General features: G+C 41.2%; 1 protein-coding gene across 1 annotated transcript in view; it reads left to right on the top strand.

Moving 5' to 3' along the window:
* Positions 1–25862, top strand: part of LOC148333368 (uncharacterized) — a 61229-nt gene extending 35367 nt beyond the window's left edge. The window contains 43 exon segments of the mRNA XM_088300638.1: positions 36–198; positions 612–715; positions 825–1004; positions 1086–1307; positions 1963–2142; positions 2225–2416; positions 2791–2940; positions 3206–3309; positions 3829–4031; positions 5101–5321; positions 5401–5547; positions 5684–5848; positions 6458–6609; positions 7251–7419; positions 7529–7637; positions 8351–8487; positions 8593–8718; positions 9878–10057; positions 10587–10811; positions 11692–11818; positions 12000–12199; positions 12660–12872; positions 13716–13861; positions 13939–14066; positions 14204–14348; positions 15283–15415; positions 15529–15672; positions 15748–15874; positions 15950–16161; positions 16987–17149; positions 17291–17364; positions 18786–18946; positions 19037–19151; positions 19338–19519; positions 19613–19661; positions 20408–20554; positions 20646–20981; positions 21124–21221; positions 21289–21368; positions 21438–21517; positions 21750–21763; positions 24443–24538; positions 24733–25862. Of these exon segments, the coding sequence (XP_088156764.1) occupies positions 36–198; positions 612–715; positions 825–1004; positions 1086–1307; positions 1963–2142; positions 2225–2416; positions 2791–2940; positions 3206–3309; positions 3829–4031; positions 5101–5321; positions 5401–5547; positions 5684–5848; positions 6458–6609; positions 7251–7419; positions 7529–7637; positions 8351–8487; positions 8593–8718; positions 9878–10057; positions 10587–10811; positions 11692–11818; positions 12000–12199; positions 12660–12872; positions 13716–13861; positions 13939–14066; positions 14204–14348; positions 15283–15415; positions 15529–15672; positions 15748–15874; positions 15950–16161; positions 16987–17149; positions 17291–17364; positions 18786–18946; positions 19037–19151; positions 19338–19519; positions 19613–19661; positions 20408–20554; positions 20646–20981; positions 21124–21221; positions 21289–21368; positions 21438–21517; positions 21750–21763; positions 24443–24538; positions 24733–24945 (6512 nt within the window). The 3' untranslated portion in view covers positions 24946–25862.

Raw genomic sequence — 25862 nt, 5'->3', positions numbered from 1 at the left:
GCATTAATAATATATTTCCATGTTTTCTTCTGTAGGGAAGACTTTTCCCAGCGGCTCATGTGCTGCGGGGTTTGTTTGCGTTGGGGGTGCCTCTGAACCATCCCCAACGGACAACGTGACTGGTTTCTTGTGCCCTCCTGGTTTATTCTGCTCTGCTGGGACTTTGGTACCACAGCCATGCCCTAAAGGAACATTCAGGTTCATAATTTGCAGAGGACCGTATTCGCTTTCAATATTTGCAAGGCTTTCGGACTCATATTTAACATTCACTGCCATCAAAGGTTGAATGAATGGACTTTTTGACTTCTATATCCGTCAATGGGAGTGAATGAGTTTACAGCTGCCTCATAATTGTAATGAATTTCAGGTACAGCTGAATAAATTAGAATATCATGGAAAAGCTAATTCCAGTAATTTAATAGTGGCGGTTTTATTATTTTCCGCCACCATAAACTACAAACACAATAATGAACATTTAGCTGCACTCATTCTTTGTCAAACGCCTCAATCACTACCGAGCGTTTATTAGATAGCATCTAGTCTATTTTCAAACCCTGCATTAAGCCACATTTTGTGTTTTCTTCTCCCTGCTATATAATTTAACTTGAAAGTGAGCAGAGTGGGTTGATGGAGGAATCTCAGTGTCGTAGCTGCAGTCCGGGTTTCTTCTGCTCAGAGACGGGCCTCTCAGCAGTGTCTGGACCCTGCCTCGCTGGTAAGTCACAACAACAACAGCAACAAATTCTTTAATTAGATCAAGTACATTTCACATAGTATGATGCAGTGCTTAAGAAAGTGTTTGAAAAACATTTTTTTTGCCCCAGGGTTCTACTGTCTTGAAGGATCACAGACGGCTGCACCAATAACAAGTGCATCTGGAGGTGTTTGTCCAGCAGGCCACTTTTGTGCAGAAGGCAGCAATGCCCCCTCACCCTGTCCAGCTGGCTCATTCCGAAATGAGACGGGAGCAAAAGGCAAAGACGACTGCAAGCCTTGTTTTCCTGGTAATCACATAACTTGCTATGTTCGAAATGTCACTTTCCTGTACATTCATTTCCAACCGCCTCACATTCGTCTCTTAAAAGGCTTCTACCAGGATTTGTCGGGCCAGACCGAGTGTCGGCGCTGTCCTGCTGGCTTCCACTGTGAGACTCTCAGGCTAAGCTCAACCAGGGGGAGTTCTTCTGGTCTCTCCAGCCCTCTGCCCTGCCCTGCTGGTTTCTTCTGTCCTAGGGAGAGTCCAGATGGCCGGCCAGTTCCCTGCCCTAAAGGCACATATGGGCCCAGTCAGGGTCTCACCTCCGAAGGTAAACTTCAGTTTGAATGCAAGATGAGCGACAGCATTGGGAGACATCTCGAAATTAATTCATCAATCAGCAATTAGGGAATGATTTTTTTTCTCTAGTAATTAAAAATAAATAAAATAAATGATTAAATTAACTATATATATATATATATATATATATATATATATATATATATATATATATATATATATATATATATATATATATATATATATATATATGAAATTGTATATATTATTTTTTATTTTTATTATTATTTTTTTGTAATTATTTATTTATTTATTTATTTTTAACTCGGTGTAAAGTTGGAGGCCCAGATACAGGGGAGCAGGGAGTTGTTCAACACCAATTGTGCTTCATTTAAAGAAAATAAAAAGGCAACCCTTTATTTAACCCAACAGTGCCATCTAGAGGACTCAAAAATACAACAACTGTTTCATGAAGCAAATTTGCAGCTTCATTTTCCCATCACTACCGGCGTCCTGTCTGTTTTCCATCTCAGCTAGGTCCTGATCATTTGAATCAGGTGTGTTGCAGAAGGGTGAGATGGAAAACAGGCAGGACAATGGCCCTCGAGGAACAGGATTGAAGACCCTTGTCCTAGACCTGCGCCATGTTGTTGCTGTTTCAAGCTGTCAGTTGCTTGTCTTCACAGGTGAGTGCTTAGCCTGTCCCGCAGGTCACTTCTGTGAGTCTGAAGGTTTAGTGGAACCATCTGGATGGTGCCTGGATGGATTCCTTTGCCTGATAGGAGCCTCGCTTCCAAACCCCACCGACAACACGACTGGGTCTCTTTGTCCACCTGGCGGGTTTTGCCAACGGGGGTTTAAAGCGGGTACGGTCCACTGGGAAACTTTTGAGTTTCTTGTCATGGATGAGTCTTTACAAATGAATCCATCCCTCACATTGTGCTGTAGGTGACTGTTGGTCTGGTTTTTATTGCAACTGGGGCTCAAGCAAGGCTGATCAGACTGTGTGTCCGGCTGGTTTCTTCTGCCCTCGTGGAACACCAGCCCCCGTTCCCTGTCCTGCAGGAACTTTTAGCTCCGTTACAGGCAATTCGCACCTGAGCAACTGCACTGAATGTACCGCTGGATACTACTGTGAAGGTAGGAAACATGGTGGATTGTCCTTTTTTTTTTCTTTAATAAGATGAGACGCCTTTGAATTCTACCTGACTGAGAATTTTTTATTTATTTATTTTTTGGGGCATTAGTAGCGGGTCATCCAAAGTTAAGCACAATCCATTCGCATAAAAAAATAATGTAAAGTGTTAAATAAAAGATTATACAGTAAAAATTTCAATAAAGCCGCTCTTCTTCCGACCAGTTTGTCTTATCTTCCTACGCATTTGACCGTGGCAGTGTAAATGGTTCCAAATGAGGCCGCCTTATCTATCCAAAGCCTTGGACGTGAGCTGATGGAGTGTCGTCACGTCACATTGCATATGAGATATGATTTGCTGTGCTTTGTGTGGCTTCACTTGAAGGTACTGTGCAGCCCACACTGTGTCTTGCCGGCTATTACTGCCCGCCAGGAATGACGCAAGGAATGGGCTTACCCTGTCCAACTGGTACTGTTCAGAACCAGCTTGGAGCCTCAAGCCTTGCTGCTTGCCTTCCCTGCCCTGCTGGTAATTGTCTGGTTAATTGTACTTTTACAGTATCTGAGCAATCTAATCACCCCCCCCCCAAAAAAAGAAAATCTTTATTGATAAAATGTGATCTATTTTGATTGAACCAAATTCAGTGGTTCTTTTACATACCACTTTCATTTGTTCTGCGACCACGCTCGTAACTCAAAACGCTCGTATCTCAAATATATATATATATATATATATATATATATATATATATATATAACATCAATGTTAGCCAATAACATTTTTTTTTTTTTAGGAATGTCTTGTTCTCAGCCTGGTCTCTCGCGTCCCACCGGACTGTGTGAAGCTGGATATTATTGTCCCACTGGATCCACCAGCAAAAACTCTTCTGAATATCAGGTTATTGTTTTATTTTCTGTATATAATGTAACAAGATGATCTCATAAGTTATGTCTTTGCCCTCACTTTCAAAATAATTATTGATATTTACGTCACATTTAATTTAGGATGAAAATGTGTGCCCTCAGGAGAAAAAAAACCCCATATCTAATCTCTAGATATTATTTCCACCTTCCCCAATGATGACCCCTGCCCTTTTCATGTTCTTACCTTCCCTCCAATCACGCTATCAAAAATGTCAGATTTGTTTACGACACATGAACAAATGACACTATTTCTAGAAAATTGGATAGTTTTTTTTTTTTTTTTTTTTGTATTTGCACAGCCAAGTATGGAAATGTAATTATGGCTTTGGTCTGGCAAGAAATGTCAAATTTCGCTGGATTACTATTATAATCCATCCATCATCAGGCATTTTCAGGAAGTGACCCTGGCAGTGCATATTCTTCTAAATAAGCGCAGCCTTTCTGTGCGCCGCAGTACATCAAAACATGCTAAATTGCGTTTGCTCTTCTTCAGAGTGACTCCACCACAAGCCATCTTTGTCCTTCCGGCTACTATTGCCCCGCCGGAACAAAAAATCCAATTCCGTGCCCTGCAGGCTCTCTATCCATCTCTCGAGGTCTAAAGGCAGTTGAGGACTGTCCCCCTTGCCCTCCAGGACAGTTTTGCGAAAGACCTGCAAGTACGCAGCTCTCAGACGCTCTCCCGTGTCATGCCGGGTAAACATCTCTAAAAATGTTCTGTTTTCTGCCCACTTGCGGATGAATGGTGACTTGTTTTTTACCTTAATATGTAATTTAGGGAGAGTTTTCTGAGGTAAGCAAAGCAAAGTTCTGCATTGTTTTTACAGTTTCCAACAAATAATTTTGCTCCATGTTCTGTATTCATAAAGCAAACACGATTCAAAAAGCAAAGGTACCATAAATGGATGCTCTGATGTCTGTACAGGATTGTAACAAATTTGATGCGGGGTCAGATGGCCATATTATGAGATATGGACGTGTCTGTGTAGATTCTTAGTCGTCCAGATCATAGCAAACCGCAAACGGTGAATGGAGGCAACTGCACTTTTCTTGATTATTGAAGACGTATGACCTTTTTTTTTGCCCCCAAACAGCTTTTTGTTCCCCTCGTTAATGTCAGTGGTGAGTGTGTCCCCTGGGGGTGGTCACATGGGGGTTGTTGTTGTTGCTTGGTGGGGAAATGGCTTGTTAGTGGCCACTCTACTTAACAGCATCTTTGGCGAACATGTCAGGATGTGTTGTAAACTCAAAAAATGTACCCTCTTCATTCGTCATTTGTCAAGAACATCACGTTGCTGATATCACCTCACACAATTAGTATAGTATAAAACACAACCTCCGATGTCCTGTAAAGCGTTCAAACATAAAACACTAGCTTTCCTTAACATGCTAACAATTAGCTAGCTAGCATGACACGCTAACATAGCAGTCTAAATCGACACTCAGACTTCTAGTCAAAATGCTAATGATGAGTAAATGAAGCTTCAAATCTGCTTCATGAAGGACAAACAGTCACGGAGTTAGCCGTTAGCACGACATGCTAAGTAGCCTAAAAGTGTCAACTTGAATACTGACAGAAAAATGAAAAGTTTCACAAAATTACCTGGAAATGTAAATTGAAGCTAACCGCCGTGACAACCGTGCGCTCGTTAGCAGTTTCCGGAGTGCCTGCTCCTCTTTATTGTCCCTCTTCCAAACTCTACCGTCCCCAAATACTCCTTCATTTCCCATTTTTAATATGCACCATCTCTGCATCTCCAAACAGGTATGTGTGCCTTGGCGGCAGTCTTAGCGCCGCCCCGTCTGACGGTTCCCATGGCTCCCGCTGCCCCGCTGGCCACGGCTGTCCTGTCGGCTCAGCCAGAGCGCTGCCGTGCGAGCCTGGCACTTACAGCCCAGCTTCCGGAGCCGCCGAGTGCATTGCATGCCCCCGAGGAATGACGTGTTCCTCCTCAGCCACCTTGGAGCCTGCCATCTGCCCACTCGGTGAGCCGGAGTCGAGTGTGAGTTGGATCATTAAATATTGGCTCCTGCCAGGTAAATCATCTGGTTCTCGACTCTGTAGGTCACTATTGTCCTGTTGGAACAGCCCTGCCTCAACCTTGCCCTTTAGGGACTTTCAACAATCAGACAGGCGCGCACTCCCACTCTCTCTGCACAGTCTGTCCTCCTGGATTATACTGCAGCACATTTGGAGCTTCATCACCACAAGGTGCTTAATTTAGCTCTGTCCTATATTAGCAAAAACACACCCTACCTTTGTTCTATTCACGCAATCTGAAGAAATTGTACATGTAATTGGAGCAATAGGGTGCTTTATAATGTATGGCCTTTTGAAATGTGTCAAGGTTCTTGTTCACAAGGCTATTTCTGCCAAAGTGGAGCCTCGGGACCAACTCCACAAAACTCTGATTCTTTCCCCGAGAATGGACCTTGCCCTGTAGGTCACTATTGCCCGGCAGGGTGCCTCTCTCCAATTCCTTGCCCTCTTGGCAGTATCCGCAGCATGACTGGTAATCAAGAAGTTTCAACTGCATATTTGATGTTATCAGAGCTGGGCAGTCTTTCCCGGGGGCGTTTTTTTTGGGGCGAGGGGGTGGGGTGTGTCAAATTTGAAAAAAGGGTTCAATTAGTAAGCAAGGCTGCAGGTGGATTAGAGTCCATAGTAAGACCATAATAAGGTGAGCGGATTTGATTAGTATATTAGCCAGCTAATAATTGTTGATTGGAGTTGTGGTATATATTTCTTTTAACAGCGTCTGGGCCGACCATTTTTATGAATAAGGCTGGGCTAAATGAAGCTTCAAATCTGCTTCATGAACCAGTTGTAGTATTAATGGGCTCCTGTAGATGGCACTCTCGGATCAACATTGGGCTGAAAGCACACAAACTTGCCATTTTTAAACCAACAGTGCCATCTAGAGGACTCAAAAATACAATAACTGTTTTGTGAAGCACATTTGAAGCTTCATTTTCCCATCACTAGCAGCCGGAGGGCGGGGGACTAACCAGCAGAAAAGGGTCAGGTGCCCAGCTCTGGTTTTTATATTGATGTAAACAAAATGTGACTGTTTTTCATTTGCTTCAAATAACGTTTCTATGTTTTGATTTCTCTCCCGTAGGAGGTGTGGCACTGGAGAGTTGCTCTACTTGTCCTGCAGGTCACTACTGCTCTGCTGAGGGTCTCGCCAGCCCTTCTGGGCCCTGTGCTGCTGGTTTCTACTGCCCTTTTGACTTCTCTTCAACCACTCCGTATGCTTTCCTGTGCCCCAAGGTATGTCAACTCATGGCACCACAGTCTAACGTTAATTGTTGCTTTGCTGCGCAAAAGTACGGTGTTTCAGTTGGTTTCATTTCATTTTTTATCACATTTCTTGTCACGTCACCACATCAAAATGCTGCAAAAAAATATGATCATGTCTGAATTTACTTACAAATTTACGACCTGAAGTCGCAATTAGATTATTTTTTAAAATTGTTCAGCAACGACATAAAGTCAGCATTTTTAATTGTTTGCAATTATTTCACATTTTTGCTCAAAGACGTAGCTCATTTTTATTGCCAATCTTAAAGTGATCTCGGTTTACTGCTCACTAGTGATGGGGTAAATAAAGCTTCAAATCTGCTTCATGAACCGGTTGTAGTATTTTTGGACTCCTGTAGATGGCACTCAGCGCAAATTGTTTTCTTTTTTCTGGGGGGAGGTGTGTAACAGAAAATAATTGAGAAGCACTGCCATAGGAGAACTTGCCTACTTTATTATATTAATCCGGATCTTCGTTGCCATATTTCATTGTGATTTCGGCTCTGGAACGACATTTGTTAGTCTTGATAAGCAATCTATGCAGGAAGTGTAATTTTGTTATTGACTCTATTTTTATACAGTTTTGAATACCATTTGTACTTCTCCACAAGGGCCACTACTGCCCACAAGGTTCTCCCCGAGCCCTACCGTGTCCCAGCGGAGAGTACCAGCCAAATCCAGGCTCAGACAACTGCATCCCGTGTCGACCTGGCTACTTTTGTGAGGAGGCCATTGTCGGCGAGCCTCAAATCTGCCCACCGCATTCATTCTGCCCAGCAGGTAAACCAAAAGTCCTACTGTGCATAAATAATGTCGAATCCTAAAATCTAAATTGGAGTCAAGCTGGTAATTCCTGTGTCGTCATCCTCTGTGGCTCATTTCTTTTCAGGTACCATGGTGCCTCATCCGTGCCCGAATGGATCATACAGTGATCCAAACAAGGGAGGACTACAGGAAGCGCGGGAGTGTTTACCTTGTCCCCCAGGGAGGTTCTGCAGGTAAATAAGAAAAAATAAATAAATGCTTGTCCAGCTCATGCATGACAGCACTTTAGCATACCCCGGCAGTCAGCTGTGTGTGCGTGCACCTGACACACTTACGTCACACGCCCTCCTGTCAGGTGGCCCACGCTCGTTGGCAAGATATGAGAGCAGCAGATGCACTCTTTGCACGCATGCAAGGACATACCTGCTCAGAGGGAAATAATCATGCTTCTGCTTTGCCTATACTCGCTGCCAGCACCATGTGGGCGTACTAACACACACACGCACACACCCGCAGCCAATTCCACAGTTTAATATGCACACCTGTTATGAGTTGAGCAAGGGTGGTGAAAATAGTGAGGATTGAGAAAAAAAATAGTACATTGTTTGATTGATAGCGGTGCATAAGGGCTTTTAAAATGTTTCTGCACATGTGCAGTATTCCGTGCACACACTGTCACAGCGCATTCGTGTCTTGAGAGGTCAAATTATCTATTTTAATGCACCCAAAAATTACATTTACAATTATATGAAGTAAAATGATTAAAGGTTTTCAAGTTTGACTGCCATAAAAAAAATAAATACTCGCTTCCTTTAACGTTCCGAAGAAATCTCAATGCCCCACGACGTGAGTGATTTTTAAGACAGGCTGCCCATGTGATTCCTGCATGGTGATTATATATTGGTGACGCTTGATCAATACATGCCGTTTGTATTCCTTCCAACAGAGCCGGCAGGATACAAGGCATGTGTGCGGCAGGGTATCTTTGTGTTTCTGGGAGTGCCGATTTCACCCCTCAGGGATCATCACCCAACCTGACTCAGTGTCATTGTGGCGTGCAGTGTGCTGGACCATGTCCACCAGGTACGACTTCACTGCATAATAAAAAGAATAAGGCTTTGGTTTTGAAATTATGCAGACCCGGTTGCGATTAACGCCAAGTTTGAAGTAATGTCCTCTTTATTTTAGGCTTCTACTGTCCTGAGGGCACAGAAAAGGCTGTGATGTGTCCCGAAAACACCATCAGAAGTTACTCAGGCGGTGCCAGCGCACAGGACTGTTTAGCGTGTCCAAGTCGACACTGGTGCCAGCCGGGTATGTCGGCTCATTATCAGCCGCAAAACATGAATGCGCTTTAAATTGATAGCACTAAAAACTTTGAATCGTTTTAGCTGGAAACCATTGATCCCTCTAATTCTCATGCGTCTGAGCATTCACACGAACTCCCTGAGCATTCCTCGGACCACGGTGAGCAATATGAGACATGCCAAATCTGGATCAAACCTGTCCTATATTTGGAAATAGAGCAGGGGTGGGCAAACTTTTTGACTGTAACAAGGTTTATTCATTTAATTTTTTTTCAAATTCGGTGGGCCGGATTAAAACGTTTAACGGGCCACGTGTGGCCCCCGGGCCGTAGTTTGCCCACACCTCAAATAGAGCATATCAACGAATAGAGAATTGTGCCACAAATAAAAGAAGCCTGAGTTTGTAAAAACTGGCTAAGGCTTAAAGCCATTTATTTTGTTGTTGTGAATCGGCGAAAATTGACTTGTCCAGAATTCGACGCAAGTAAATGGGATATTTCTATAAATCATAATTGTTGATAAGTGGAGAATGACATGAGTGTTGCATTTCATCACAATATGTGATTATAAAAATGTTTGAAAATGTAAAATCAATTGAGTGAGACTCTTACCAATTACAGCAAAAGTGTTGGTATTCTTCATTTATTCAATAATAATTCTGAAGGGGGATTTTAAGAGAATGGGATAATTTTCGAAAATTTATACTTAAAAAAAAAAAAAAAAAAAAAAAAGATATACAAGCCGCACCAGGCTTTAAGGCGCAGCGTATTTTCTGATTTTCTCAACTATACGTTAACTTAAATACAAGGTGGACTATTTTTGACTAGGCTAACAATGGCGCGATCATTTTGTGTCTCGTGTCTCGTTGTAACATGTTGACAACATCTGTTTAAATCAAAGATCAAAGTTGAGCCTCGATTGAACTCAAAAGGAATAACAAGCCAAAAGCCAGCAGAGCGCTCCTTTTCGGGGAATTTTGACCAAGCCTTGGCTCTCCAAGGCAGTGCTTCCAAGTGATCAATGACATAATGAAATCAATTCCTCAACCCGGGTGCAAGGAACGTAACAAACGTGCAATGAAATTGTCTCCATCCATCATTATTCCATCCATCGAAAACCATTTACCCACCTCCTTCCTAAAGTTACCGCCTTGTGCTTGTTTACAGGAGAGCCAAGTCCTCGTCTGTGCCCCGCTGGTCATTATTGTAACGGTTTGCCTGAGGGTGACAGTAATGGATGGAGCGGGCCCAAGCCTTGTCCCGTGTACACCTATCGAGCCTCTCCGGGAGCGGCCAGTCAGGCCGACTGCCTTCCCTGCCCTCCCGGTTCCCACTGCAACAGCACAGGTGCCGCACAAAGCATCTCCGACAATGCGCCTCACTCTCCTCCTCGAAATGTTAATTAAAGTGGCGCCGGACTTATTCATAATATTAATTAAAGCAGCAAATGCAAAGTTGACACGTGCTCTCTCTTATAATGAGGTGTAAAATGTTGCACGGAGCTACGCCACAATATGCCTCGCTTCCGCTCGATATTACTCAAACACAATTCAAAGAAAAACATCCTTTCCGGGTGATATTAATTTCAGTTTGTATGCACGCTATTATCCTCCCGCCTGAGCCTGAGGCGGCGATAAGAGTGGAGGAGTTTTGATATGATTGAAGGCGCTGAATTTAAAACCCATGTGAGCTGAGGTGACGCAGAAAAACAGAAAAACTTTGTTTTAATGTGCCACTCGCACGCTAAAGATAAAAAAAAAAAAGCCATATGCTTGACTGATTGCGAACTCTTTTATTTTTTGATAACACAGCCTATTTCTCATAAACAACAATGAAAGAGATATATTCACAAGATGTCATGTCGACTTTCTGTCAGGGCTTGCCGATTATTCCAACACTCCTTGCCCACCTGGATTCTGGTGTCGTGGGTCTGGAGAGCCCATTTTCTGCCCAGCGGGCACAATGAGGATGTTTCCCGGTGCTGCTGAACCCAGTCAATGTGAGCCATGTGCTGGGGGGACCTATTGCCCGGACCCTCAAGCTACGGGGAAGCCCAATCTGGAGGGGATCCCATGCAGGGCCTCTTACGAATGCCCCATGGGTAAGTTTGTGCCAGTGTGCTTTCAGCCCAATGTTGATCAGAGAGTGCTATCTATAGGAGTCCAAAAATACTACAACTGGTTCATGAAGCAGATTTGAAGCTTCATTTACCCATCACAAGCTGTTGTCATCGGGAATAAGTGTGAATGTAGCCTAACATTTTTTTTTTCTTTTTGAAAGTACCCAAATAAAAGCCCAAAACTCCACCCCAGGGTTATATTAGTTGAGAATTTTTTATGATAGTTCTTATTTCATTTTGACTTTTGTTTTTCAAATTCAGTTTGAATTATTTTCAAATTGCTTCATTTTAGCTCAGTATTTATTCATTTTTATCTTTTTTGTGTCATAAAGAAAATTCAATGAAACTACCATTACCAAACTCAGTTTGACCTTCCCTTATTTTGTTCAGCCGAACAGGAATACGAAAATAAATGCATACAAATAAATTAAATAAACCCCAAAAGCTTTTGTACAGTATAAAATAAGCGACAATTTTCCCTACTGTAGTTTCAGTGAGTTTTCCTTTTTTAAAAGCGTTCAGCTTTTTATTATATTTCGTTAACAGAAATGTTTTAGTTTTTTTTTTTTCATTTTTTTGTTTTTTATTTAATTATTTAACTCATTTACTGCCATTGACGGCTAAAGACGTCAAAAATCTATTTTTTTTTTTTAATTTTTTTGTTTTTGATTTAATTATTTAACTCATTTGCATTAACTATTATAACACTCTTCCACACAGGCAGGCCTGATTCAAACTCAGAACTATGAGGCAGACATGTCAACCCCTAATCTACCTTCCTGCCCTCTATATCTTTATTTTTAAATCCTGGGCTTGAACCATAATTATGTTCTGAAGTAAATCATTTTTGCTCGCTCCTCAGGTTCAGCCTCAGAGAACTTGTGCAGAGCTGGCTCATACTGTGGACTGCAGACTGTTGAGCCTCAAATATGTCCAGCGGGTTATGTTTGTACAGCAGGGTCACGCGCCTTCCATCTCCCTGAACAACTGTGAGTGTGCTAACCTTTCAATATCCAAATAGACCCCATTTCTTGGCACAGGAAGCATTTTTGAAAAGGTGATTCGGATATGAGAGCCCTTCGTAACTCTCTTAACAGAATTGCCTCGACTCTGCAGGGGGAAGAATTTACTAAAACCTTTACAAATAACCTTGTTTCCCGCCCTCTGCAGCTGCCCGTTTCCCTTCTACTGCCCAGCCAACAGCTCTTCAATGAAGTCTTGCGATGGAGGCTCAAAGCCTGTCAACACCAGCGAGCTTAGAGGATCCAAAAAGTGCTGCTGCACTGTATGTGAGGGTGGCACCTATCGACCCGACCGATCAACTGTCTTACAATGCCTGACATGCCCTCCAGGATATTTTTGCCCACCAGGTGTGTACATCCATAAAAGGACATATTCAATGTCACAGTTGTTTGTTTATGGAAGAAAGAAAAAAAAATCAATTCATCCATCTTTACACAAGAGGCAGTGTTGGACTGGTTTTTATAATGCCATTTGGAAAAATTAGGATGGAAACTAGTGACGGGAAAATGAAGCTTCAAAGTTGCTTCATGAAACAGTTGTTGTATTTTTGAGTCCTCTAGATGGCACTGTTGCTTTAAAAAATGGCGAGTCAGTGTACTTTCAGCCCAATGTTGATCAGAGAGTGCCATCTACAGGAGTCCAAAAATACGACAACTGGTTCATGAAGCAGATTTGAAGCTTCATTTAGCTTCATCACTATGGCCAAACACTTAAAAGATTTAAGTGTGCCTTATGGTCATAAAAATGCAGTATTTAAAAAAAATCGGATTCACATAATAGAGCTGTGAAATTATTTTCATTCCATAGGTACAAATGACTACAAAAGCAACATTTGCCCTGAGGGTTATGTATGCCCGTCTGGATCCACACGGCCGACACCTTGCCTCCCTGGCTCCTTTGGCAACCGGACCAATGCTCAAACACTCACGGATTGTCACCCATGTCCGACTGACACCTTCAACCACCTACATGCTCAGAAGGCCTGCTTCCCTTGTGGCAGCTCCTCCTTTTCACCACCAGGTTTTTTTTATCGACTCATCCATGAAATGATGATCCGTATCACTGTAAACTCTTTTACAACACTGCAAAAAAAAAAAAAAAAAAAAAAGATGGCTTGCAAGATGGACCATACGGAGAAAATTATTTGGACTCTTACTATTACAACTTCAGGAATGAAAATGTAAGAAAGTACAGATTTGGTCCTCATTGCTTTGGGAGTTTGTCACTTCAGAAGATACAGAGAGACATTATTTGCCAATGTTTATTCAAGTTTATTCTTAAACGATTTGAACTCAGTCAAGTCTTTTAAGAACTTCCACTCAACTCGCACAAAATTGACATATAAAATGCAACATGTCCTATTGAGCTAAGGAATCATATTTCGGATGGAATAATTGTGTTTTGCCAAACATCTTTTATTAACTGACCTGCATCTTTATAAGGAATTGCCGAAAATAGTAAGTAAAACTTTTCCATTAGCGCCGCTGAGTTCATTCTTAAAGTGTTTGAACTCGGTCAACCTTGCTTTTAAGAACATTACTTTATCGCACTTGAATAGCCTCCCACTAAAAACTCCCACAAAATTGGAGTATAAAATGCAAAATTGAGCTAAAGAATCATATTTAGGTTGGATTCATTGCTTTAGCCAAACATATTGCAGGTCAATTAAAATTAATGAATCGACAGAGGGATTAATGGAAATAGTCACTAAAACCGTCTCTATTATTCTTTGTTATTTGACTGTGAAAAAAAACTGGCTTATAACAAAGTAAGGAAGTCTTTTTCCCATTTAATAGCTAACATACGTCTGTCTCCTTTCCCAATAAAGGCACTTGATAAAGAGCTGAGTGTCTCTCTGTGTAGGTTCTTCATCTTGTACCTGCACTGGCAAAAATCGCTCTTTTCAGCGCTCAGACGGTGCATGCTTATGCAGAACTGGCTTCGTCTTTTACAACCAGTTGGACTTCAAAAGCTCGACTTCTGATAGTGCGCTGGACTGCCAGCCTGAGGTCAGTAGAATTCCAAGTCCAGACACTGAAAGGAAGTCAAATTGGGATATTATATATTCACGTGTGTATTTTTTTAGTTGTATGTGAGGTGCGGTCCGGGGCAGGTTCGGCTCGCTGCATCCAGAGAGTGTGTATCACCGTCCTCATACTCCTGTAATGTAACATGTGGACCAAGTGGAGGAATTCTGGATGTCGAGATGGGCATGTGAATATCACTCATGCGTTTACATTTGCGTTTTAATTTCACTCCATCGATGTGGCATGAAAATGTTGCAAATTTCAATCACATGGGGTGATAGTGAGGTGTGTTGTTGCTTTATCCACCTTATCCTGTCTCCTCAGCTGCCACTGTCAGCGATACGTGTCGCCTGAGGAGTTGTGCGACACTTCCTGCCTCTCCAAATTGCCCCAACTCTCGGCCCATTTCTCTCCGGATGGACGTTTGCTCCTCAGCGTTAAGGAAAAAAACAGCACAGTCTGGGCCAAAGTAAAACTTTAAGCTATCCCTTGTGGGCATAACGTGATTACCAAGGACGGGATGATTGCAAATAAGTGCGTGTGTGTGTGTGTGTGTGTGTGTGTGTTTGTGTAAAAAAGATTATGCAAAAAGTGCTTAACTGATGTCCTTGAAACTTTTCGAAGCAAAGGTGGGTGGGTTCACATTTTTTTTTTCGTAGCACTTTCTGGAGGTTATCATCGATTTCTTTCACTCTTGTACAGAATTTGAGTGAAATCCTTTTCAGCATCCATTCATTTTCAAAAGTGCTTATCCTCCTTATGTAAGATAACACACAAAAACTAGCTAAGCTAGCTAGCTAGTTTTGACCGCCTCCAAGTTGTGTTACACTCTATTATTTATTGCCGGGTGTTATCTGTATCACTTGGGCACTAATGCAAGTAGACTGTAACAGTGAAAAGTGAAGATCCTCGCCAAAAGGGAATGGGTTGCTTAGCATTTATGGAATTATTCTAGGAAAAAAAAAAAAAAAACATTCTTCGAGCTTTTCTTGTGCTTTGTAGAGGTAAATAGTAAAAACTAATTTCCCGCTGCGGCCTTGGTGCTCGAGTTAGTTAATTACGTTCTGTATCGCAGTATAATGTTTTATTTTATGATGTGGACATTTTTGTTCGACGAAACTGTTGAATTTACCTTGAATTTATCCATTGGACTGTTTTTGTTTGTGGTTGTTCACGCTTTGAATAAATCATTGCAAACACTTCTGGCCAAATTACTCTCAATGAAAAGAATATTTTCCTCTAATTGGATTTTTATGCGCTTAAGCCGTCCTTGGTTTTACAATTTCTACAAGTGATAACTGATTTGTTTTCCATCATTTCATGATGTCGGTAGTCAGACTTTCAGTTGATGTTCTCATTGGCTCATTTCTTTGTTTTTTTTTTTTTTTGTTTTTTTCCCACAGACTTTAACGGATGTTTTAGGACCAGACCCCCATGCAAAGAATATTGGCAAAATCCATTTGGTTCAATTTGCCTCTCAAGGAGTGTTTGGTTGGATTCCCAAGCAAAGAGAAGACGTTGAAATGTTTCTTTCCGGTGATTTGACTTTCTCGTAACAATAAGCTTTTCTTAATGAAAAAAAATATATATTTTTTTTTTTTTAAATGAGAAAATGATTCAGAGGTGCACTTGGTTTATCTCATTAATAGACGTTTGGACTTCTATATGGAGAAAGAGGAGAAGTGCAAGAGCTCATGAGGAGGACTTGCCTGTCCTTCCTCGTATTCCAAACCCAGTTGCCTGTCTCTCCATTGGTGACATGCTAATTTTCCATCTAACCATTAACCACACAGGTACATAAACTACTTTCATTATTTTATTTATTTTTTTTTTGTGTTGACTGTACTACGTCATTCGCCACCAATTAGATCGCAGTCTCAGCCACTTCCCGTTCTATGACAAAGACCACTTGTTCAACAGTAACCCCAGCTGGGACTTTGGGGTCTTCAGACGTATGCAGACTCTCATCAAGCAGTCAAATCTGAATAACACGTGGTAAGGCACTGCGGGAGTAATTTCAAGTACAGTTTGTAATATTTGAGATGATTATTACATTTGCTCTCCTGTCAGGTTTGCTCATGCTTTTTCAGAAACGGGCAAATACGTCTTCCTGGACAGCGCTGTCCCAGATTGGAGTTTGGTGGTCGTGGTAAGTGAGGATGGGACAGAATGCGACCCCCGGGCCTCGGCCTTCCAGGCCATGACCCCGGCGCGGCTTGTCAGGTATGGAGTCATCAAGCAGAAGCAGCTAAACCTTTCACCGGATTGGGGAACAATCGCAGGTCAGTTTCGTGCTGTTTGTGCTGCATTTGTTTTCTAATCGGTATGTTGATATGCCACACTTGTGAGGTGGATGAATTATCTCGGCAAAGGAGAGGTGCTCACTATCAGATTCCGGCTGATTTGGGAACTAAATTTTTCATAGTATTCTAGAATATGTCCCAATTTATTTACACGATACAAATTTGTGATAGGCCGATTATTAGTAGTCATGGAGGCAGATAAGCGATATTTCAAGCCGATATTCAATGGTTGAAAAAAGCGAGAAATGCTGTCAACATTTTTTAAAATAAAATCTAAAACTTGACATAGTTTTAATGCCTTTAAGCTCGTTTTTATCAAACAACTTTAGTGATTTACATGTTAACGCTTTTTTTGATCTTAGAAAATAGAAAGATTTCTATGGCAAATAGTTTCTATTAGTTGTGAGTTGTAGTAGACAAAATTTCGACAAAGTCTCTTGTAGCGCGTGTGACTTGAGGTGAAAAAGCAAACAGGCAGCTTACTGCTTATTGGCTGCTACACACTGCACAGGGAACCAATCAGATAGTGCTGTGGGCTGGCCAATCTGCTTCTGCAGGCGGGGCCACCAGCACAGCTGAGAGAGTAAAATGTGCTGTAGTGAGCCAAAATAAACCAGCTTTTAATTTATCGACCTTGAAAGTGATTAAAAAGGCAGAGGCCGAAAATCGGCAAAACGCCAAATATCGGCCCGGCTGATAATTGGTCTATCTCTAATACAAACCAAGCTTTTTCCTACAACTACCAGTTTTGTATACAGCTCTTGTTGTTAGCCCTCTAACTGAGACGACTTGGACTGTGTTCAGGCCTCCTGAGTCTGCTCTTAGTGGTCGTTGTGGCTGTGACCACAACAGTTGTGGTTCTTTGGCCCAACAACGCCAAGCTGGTCTCCCAGTGGAGGACAAAACCCAGGTGGCGTAGCCTTGGAGACCCTCCGCGTCCTGTGGCGTGTCCATGCCGTGGAGACCGGTCCAGGTACGATTAGAAGCTATTTTAGAAGCAGGGTCATTAATCCAACCCCATCTTTGCTTCATGTAACCACGAGAAAAATACCCAAGAAAGACATTGTTTCCCTATTATTATGCCGATTTGTGTTTATGTCTCCCTCAGCTTATGCGGCTCTCCAGGCTGTAGAGGTGTCGGAGAGGGAGCTGAGGCTGAGGAGCCCTCTATCTCTAAAGGCGGTAAGATCACTTTTAAATGAGCGTAGGCAGAGCGTATTGTATGCTGAATTGGTAGCGTAATGGAGCTTGAAGATAAATTGGTGACAGATACTTTCATACAAACACCGCATTTGTAACAGTCTCAAAACAATGTGAAACATTATCCAATAAAAACACAATTTATGGTGTATGCGGTCCGTGCTAAATGGTATGTGAAATATGTCGACTTTGAATAATCTACTAATGCAATTTTACGGCCTTTTTTGGGGGGGGGGTTTGATGTCATGAAGATAACAGGAGTGTGCATATGTTTTCAAAGTGTGGCCAGAAACACCCGGGTTACCTCTTGTAGGTTATACAGACAGATTTAACTGTTATTTCATCCATTATCTGTACCGCTTCTCCTCACAAGGGTCGCATGGGGTGCTGGAGCCTATCCCAGCTATCTTCGGGTAGTAGGCGGGGGACACCCTAGACTGGTTGCCAGCCAATCGCAAGACACACTTAGACGATCAACCATCCGCGCTCACATTGACACCTAGGAGCAATTTAGAGTGTCCAATCAACCTGGCATGCATGTTCATGGAATGTGGGAGGAAACCGGAATACCCGTAGAAAACCCACGCAGGCACAGGGTGAACATGCAAACTCCACACAGGAAGGCCGGAGCCTGAATCGAACTTACGACCTCTGCACTGTGAGGCCATCGTACTAACCAGTCGCCCACCGTGCCGCCCTTAACAGTTATTATTTCATTATTTATTTAGATATTTATTTTGCAAAATTCCAAACTCCCTTCAATTCCAGACTCTCATCATAGCATGGCTAAAACACAAAATGTAATGAAGACTCCAAGACAGTAACAGTAGTGATGGATAAATGAAGCTTCAAATCTGCTTCATGAACCAGTTGTAGTATTATTGGACACCAGTAGATGGCACTCTCTGATCAACACTGGCATGAAAACACACTGACTCACCATTTTTTAAACCAACAGTGCCATCTAGAGGACTCAAAAATACAACAACTTTTTCACGAAGCAAATTTGAAGCTTCATTTTCCCATCACTAAGTACCAGTTCAGTTACCTGTTATTGACTATACATATGTGAAAGCTGCAGGTCTGCTCACTGCGCTCTTCTGTATTATTCATGCAGCTTGATAGCGCATTTTAGTGTCCACTGGCTACATTAAAAGTCCATAGAGCGTGACCAGGAAGCATTTAAGAGCTTTTCCCCCCTTTTTGATTGATGATAAAGAACATAACGGCCATTATCACTTTGAACTGTGGTAATATTTCTGTCTCTCTGTTACCTTGTGTGGTTTTAATGGCGGTCGTTAGCATTCATTACATGCACCGCCTTGTGCTGTCCAACGTGAGCGTTATTACGCAGGCACACATAAGGTGACTTTGAGTAAGCGATAAAATCTGTTCCCGTGCAGGAAATGTATCAGCGTGCTGTGATTTAGAGGAGTTCAACGTGAAGACGTTGTACGACAAACTGGAAGATCAAAACCTTCACGTGGCCTCGCAGCTGGCGCGGCATCGCAAAGATACGCAGGAGTTTTATCGGAATATGAATCAACAGGTTGACGCCCTACAGGTGAGACTATCTCATTACGCCTCTTGAAAAAAAACATTTACAATATATTGTTTGGTGTTCTCAAATGACAATTTGTGATTTTTGTTGAAGAATGTCTTGGAAAAAATGGATGTTAAAAATCTGAATCTCCTAAATCAACTGCTGGTATCTCAGAATGCTGCGAGGGATCAACCTTACAAGACTGTTAAAAAGATTAACGATGATGGTAAAAAAAAGAAATAAATTGCCAATCATGCACTCTTGAAGCATGAAAAATGTATTTGACTGTATTTTCGTGACTATTCTTTCTTCCTCATTTGTAATTTCACACTGTCACAATGTTAAAAAAAAAAATCCATCTTATTTATTCTTCATTTCAACACTAGCTTTTTTTTTTTTTTTTTTTTACCAGCGGGTGAATCCCCAGCATTACTGGAAGCTGTTCTCAAATCGGTGGAGGAACTCTTATGTAAGATGAACCAAGAGACTTGGCAGACCCAGGATCAGCCGTTTTTCTCACACAACCACAGCCAGCCTCCTGATGCCATGGAACGCGAACGGCAAGCTCAAACCAGGAACAACAAGACTACATTGGTATAACATTCCTTAGTTCAGTTTGTTACATATAACTTAATGACGGAGAAATTCATTTACAAAAAATGATTAATTACAAATCTTCATCTCTAGGCGTCATCTATACATTTGACCCAAACGGGAACACTTCCCCACCATGCAAGTAAGGCACAAACCTTCAAAGTAGTTCACTAGTTGACAATTAGAATCTCACTCCATGCATTTTGCATGCTAATTTGGTGTGGTTAACTCTACTCAGCTCGCATCACAAAAAGCAGCATAGTAAACAAAAGTAAACATAAAGCAAAAGAGAATTACGCTTGTGTATTTATAGAACTCAACAGGTTATGGCAAACATAAAGTGGGAAATGCCACAGATAAGTGAATAAATGGCATCTATTTGGCGGCGCGTCACAACACTTATATTTGAATGCAAACGGTGCGTATTTGAATGCAAACGGTGCGGCAACACATGTATACAGACAACATAACAATACTCACAGGCTTATATATATATATATATATATATATATATATATATATATATATATATATATATATATAACTAGTGATGGGTACATGAAGCTTCAAATCTGCTTCATGGACCACTTGTAGTATTTTTGGACTCCTGTAGATGGCACTCTCTGATCAACATTGGGCTGAAAGCACACTGACTCACCATTTTTTAAAGCAGCAGTGCCATCTAGAGGACTCAAAAATACAACAACCGTTTCATGAAGCAAATTTGAAGCTTCATTTTCCCATCATTACGCAGCTATATTCCCAATTTTCAACTTCATGCACCAATTTCAATCTTTTCAGAAATATCACGGCAGTTTTGTTTCTTTGTCATGCTTGTTTTCCTCCTTCTGTAATTTAGTCATTTGACATTTGTTTCTTTCTCTTAAGTCCATTCACAGCCGACTGGTCCTTGTCTCAATGATGTGGACTTATCCAAACTAGTCAGCATATCTCCCTTGTATAAAACCTTGCAAGAGATCCAGCAATCCCTCCAGAATCTCAACCCATCTGATCCCATTCCATCTTCCCCCAATGGTAAACAAACACTAAAAACATCCCACTGGTAAAAATCACAAAAACCAACCAACCCGTTTTCAAATCTCCAAAATAAACCATATTTCCACAGTGGTCTGTAATTCATCCCAAGAGATCCCCGAAGTGCAACTCATCCCAACCCTGCTGGACAGCCTCTCGCCTCAGCACGCCGCTGTTTTCCTATTTGGCTGCCGGGTGATGGAGCTGCTTGAGAAATGCCTCTTGTTCCCCTCCTCTGTCCTCCTCACGCTGGCCAAGTCGCTCCCGCAATTGTCACCGTGCTCCGATAAAAGCCTGCTGGCACATTGCGGGGGGGACTTTTATTTTGACCGCGGCCGTCAAGTTCTTTATCTGTCCGAGGCTAAGCTGGAGCACGTAGGACATTTTATCGCCACCATTCTTCAATCCATGGCTCACATCGCGTCAGGTGATCGTAAAGATAACGCTGCGCTGTTTGAAAATTCTGCCAATCATCTTCGGAAGCAATTTACCCACATTTTAAATGACTTGATTTTAAAACTCCGTGGTTCAGTTTCTGATGCCGTTTTTTTTTTTTTTTCTTAATCCAGGAAACAATGCCGAGAGTTTTATGCAGGCTCTCCATGATGCAATCTCAGCTTTGAGCCTCCAACTATTCAGCTTGTCTTTCAAACAAAGTGCAACAGAGGTGCGTTTTTGGCATTTCAACGCTGATATCCGTACGGCGTCATTTGATTGAATCTCTCTGGCCCCAGGGTGCACTAAGTGCGGAATTTATCAACATCAGAATTCCTAAAGAAGTTCGCGACTTCACTGAGCATCTATTTGATGAAAGGTGAGATGAAATAAATTTGAAAATAAATGTGTAGTCGAGTTTCCACAGTCGAGCTTTTTTCCCTTTCAGAGTGGAGAAATACAAGGATTCGATGTTAGAGCAGATCTTTGCAAATTTGTCACAAACTACAACTGAGGAGACGCAGACTGGTAAGCGCCTCCACGCAAAAGCAATTAAAAAAAAAAAAATCTATCTGTTCAAGGAATGCTTACCAACTATAAAAAATGGAATTACAAATCCTCTCGTCAAACTGCGGCCATTTTAATAGACAGTTTGAAATAACATTTTGACACATATCCAAAATATATATATTTTTTTTAATAATTTGACAAAAAAAAATACTTGGCTCGCTAAGCACGACCAACAATGACCTCATATGAGTATCATAATCCAAGGTAAAATGATGCAGTTTTAACATTAACACTGCAACAAAATATTTAAAATGAACTTTCAAATTTCAATAAAAAATCATTACTAAATGTATGTTTAAAAACAACAACAAAAGAGAAAGTTGGAATACTAACAAATAATTCTTAAATATTCAATGCATACAAAAATCATAATTCGGTGATACCACAAGAGGGTGCCCATTAGTGATGGGCAAATGAAGCTTCAATTTTGCTTCATGAACCAGTTGTAGTATTTTTAGGCTCCTGTAGATGGCACTCTCTGATCAACCTTGGGCTGACTTGCCATTTTTTAAAGCTTTATTTAAACCAACAGTGCCATCTAGAGGACTCAAAAATACAACAACTGTTTCATGAAGCAAATTTGAAGCTTCATTTGCCCATCACTAGTGCCCCTGTACCACCAGTGGTGCACAAACCGCACTTTGAGACTCACTCACTTCAAATGACCAATCACCAAAAAAAAAATGGTGCTGACTTCCTCCTTTAAGTCATTATTGATGGACTGATTTTGCTGATGCGGGCCCACTTGTCCTCTTCATCTGATTGAAATAGAATCTACAATCGCAACTTAATGAATAAACTGCAGCAATTAGGAGTTTCAAACAGGATGTTGACTTGGTAAAAGGGTTTCCATCAGCACAAAGTTGTCCTGCTGTTATTAGTCAAACAAACCAAGCATGTCCGCCTCCACGCCTCCGGGCTTCTGCAAGGCTCTCAGCAGGCGGCAGTGTCAACTTCTCAGCTGCTTTAATTTCAAAAAGGATACTTTAATTGTGCCCGCCGGGAAATTGCTTTGCAGTGCACTCACAGGGCAATTTATTAACGTCGCCTCCCACCAAGTGACACATACACACGCGCGCACACAGAGTCACTGATAAACATATGAAGACGTCCTATCCATATAGTTCATCGGGTGAAATCATTTGGTTCTTTGTTGGACTTTTTTTTGCACTGGACCATGAAACAATGTACAACTAATAGAAAGTGATACCAAACTGCCCTAACAAGCATACATGAAAGAAATTAATTAACGAGCATGGAGTGCAATATGGCGGATGTATTTTCCAGAACTAAAAAAAATGCCTTGGCTGTGTGGAAGCGCAAAAAGGGCATCAAAATGCTTCGAAATAAATCATTTCCTTAGAAAGGATTACTTTTACGCCCTCTTTACTGACTGAGCCTTTTCTGTTGCCGGTCCTTCCCTTTTGGAATGAGCATCCGTTAAATGTTACACAAACCTTAAAGTTGAAAGACACTTTTTTTTTTTTTTAATTCATTGTCTGCTGTATTTGTTTTAGTATTATTTTGACTGCATAATTGATTGGTTAATAATTATTAATTGATATTAATTTTCTTGCTTATTGTACAGTATAGTGCAATACAATGCAGTAATTATAAAATTATAAAAAATTATAAAAACTCCGTGTCACCCGAAGCACGATACTACTATGGCGCCCATTCTGCCACTGATTATAAAATCACAACAACAACAAAAAAAATAATGATACAAATTAAAAAATGGCGCATGTAAGATTGGACACTCGAATATCAGTGTATTGCTAATTAGTTCATTGCTAATTGCTAATTAGTTAATTTACTGCAGTTTAACATGGCATGTGGGATTAGTACAAAAGTTAATTACATTAATAGTAATAATAATTATACAAATTTATATAACATCATGTGATGCAAAGTATAAAGCAGTTTACGGGCTTTCGACAATTTTAATTTACACAACATCCAACTAGGATTAAAAACCTGACATCTCAAGTGAAAAAGGAAATATTATTAGGAAAAAACGTTAGCCTGTCACATGTAAATGATATCAACAAATAATCAAAGCGTACATTTGGCCAATATAAAATAGACACCATGTTAATTAAATTGTGTTAATCCCTACAAATTATTTTAAGACCGCCAGTTTTTGCAGCCGAGCGACATAAAAATAAAAATGTTAATTGATTTACTAATGAGCCATTGTTGATCAGAGATACCAATCAGCGAAGAGAACGACATGACTGGCCATTACTTTGCATTTCTTATTTTATCTTATGATTCATTTTATCGATTCCTCTTGAAACAAAAAAAAACCAACAAAAAAACGACCATGACTCCACCACTGGTGCGACCGCTTAAAGCCCCTCGGTCATCAGCCGTGCTTGGGCTCTCGTCATGACGAGAAGGACAGAAGAGCGAGGTGGAAAAAAAAAAGTAATCCCCCTGCGTAAGAGACCCATTCAAAGAAATAAACACAGCTGTGACCCCATTGGATGTTCAGCGGAGGAAACGACCCTGAAGTTCATGTTCATTGCTTGCTTCAGCCAAAAGCGTTCCGCTTTCATGAAAATGCTCCAATATCTTGCACGGAAGACAATTGGGTTCATGACATTAATTACATCAGGTTGTGGGAGTGAAACAAAAAAAATTCCCCTTGCACATATGCCATATTTAATCGTGGTTAAATGTAGTTTCCCCTACAACGGCGATTCTGTCCAACATTGACCACCAATCAGTGTCCAGCCTTCTCACATTACTTTTTGGGCGCCTATTTTTGCAGCTTTACCAGCATATGGGACACCAATGGAGGTATGTATATATATATATATATATATATATATATATAATCTTCACTCTCTAAGACCATTAAAAAGATCTCTGTGAAAGGCATCCTGTGTGGAAGAGGAGATGGATCGCATGAACGAAAGCTTCTTGGAACTCAGCAGGCAGCTGCAGATAAAACAGGAGGAAGACCTTTCTGTGGTAAGAAGCTGAATTGCACACTGTATGTATATCAGTGATATATATATAAAATACTACAGCTGGTTCATGAAGCAGATTTGAAGCTTCATTTACCCATTACTACCTGCATCTATTTGGGGGCTCATTTGGACAAATTCATTTGTTTGCCACGCACATCATCAATAAGACGCATTGTGTGCTGTGTCCTGCGGCAGAGGGCATCTTCGCCAATCCTCAGCCGTAATGAAACAATCCTGCTGGATTTGAAGAGACGCTACATATCTCAGCGGCTCGATGAACTGCAAATCACATTGGAGCGTATCGCGCAGCAGAAGCGAGGCGGCGTACCCTACGCCGGGACAAACACGTGCGGCAGCGCCGCTCAGCAGGCGCCGGCAGAGAGCTGTGCTGGCACGGAGCATTTGTGATTCCTCCTGCGGTAGTCCAGCTGGCCGTGGCCGAGGGCAACGGAGGTCTTGATCAGAGTGACCTTGAGAGTCGAATTTCAACGCAACACAGTTGAGTCCAGAGTTGAAACTTTTCACACGCAACTGGATTCACATACCACAGAGTCCGCACATGCTGCATCATACAAATCGTAGTTTCAAATAAACGCAACATAAAGACGTGATAGTCTTGTGATCCCAGATCAGTCTGTGGATGCACACTGACAAAATACTGTTTTATTATTTGAATTTCTTTCTAAGCATCTTGGCATTATACACTCCCCCGACCAACACATTTGTTACATCTGCTCAATTCGTTGCATGCACGCTGATAAGACCAAAACAAAATTAAATAAATCCTACTGATTAGGGCGGAATGATTTTGAGGAATAATAGAATTGCAATTATTTTATTTTTTTGCCTCAATTTAATATGCGATTATTATTTTTTTCCTCTTTCGATGTATTTTTTCAATAAACTCAAGTAATAAATTAATCTGTATTGCAATAAACAATAGAAGATTTTATAGGTTACTGTTACGCCCCAAAAAATTTACTGTGAGTTGATACAAATGATGGTTTTTCCACTCCAACCGAAGTTGTTAACGTTAGTGATGGGAAAATGAAGCGTCAAATCTGCTTCATGAAACAGTTGCTATATTTTTAAGTCCTCTAGATGGCACTGTTGGTTTAAATAAAGGTTAAAAAAAATGTCAAGTCAGCGTGCTTTCAGCCCAATGTTGATAAGAGAGCGCCATCTTACAGGAGTCCAAAAATACTACAACTGGTTCACGAAGCAGATTTGAAGCTTCATTTACCCATCACTAGTTAACACTTTGACTTCCGCCAGTTAAATGTGGTGGATTGTAAACTTACTGTACGTCAGTAAACAGATTGCAA

This window comes from Idiotropiscis lumnitzeri, chromosome 7, assembly GCF_059441095.1.
Source record: "Idiotropiscis lumnitzeri isolate Australia: NSW breed Sydney's pygmy pipehorse chromosome 7, RoL_Ilum_1.0, whole genome shotgun sequence".
NCBI lineage: Eukaryota > Metazoa > Chordata > Actinopteri > Syngnathiformes > Syngnathidae > Idiotropiscis > Idiotropiscis lumnitzeri.
This window is presented reverse-complemented; position numbering and strand designations above follow the sequence as displayed.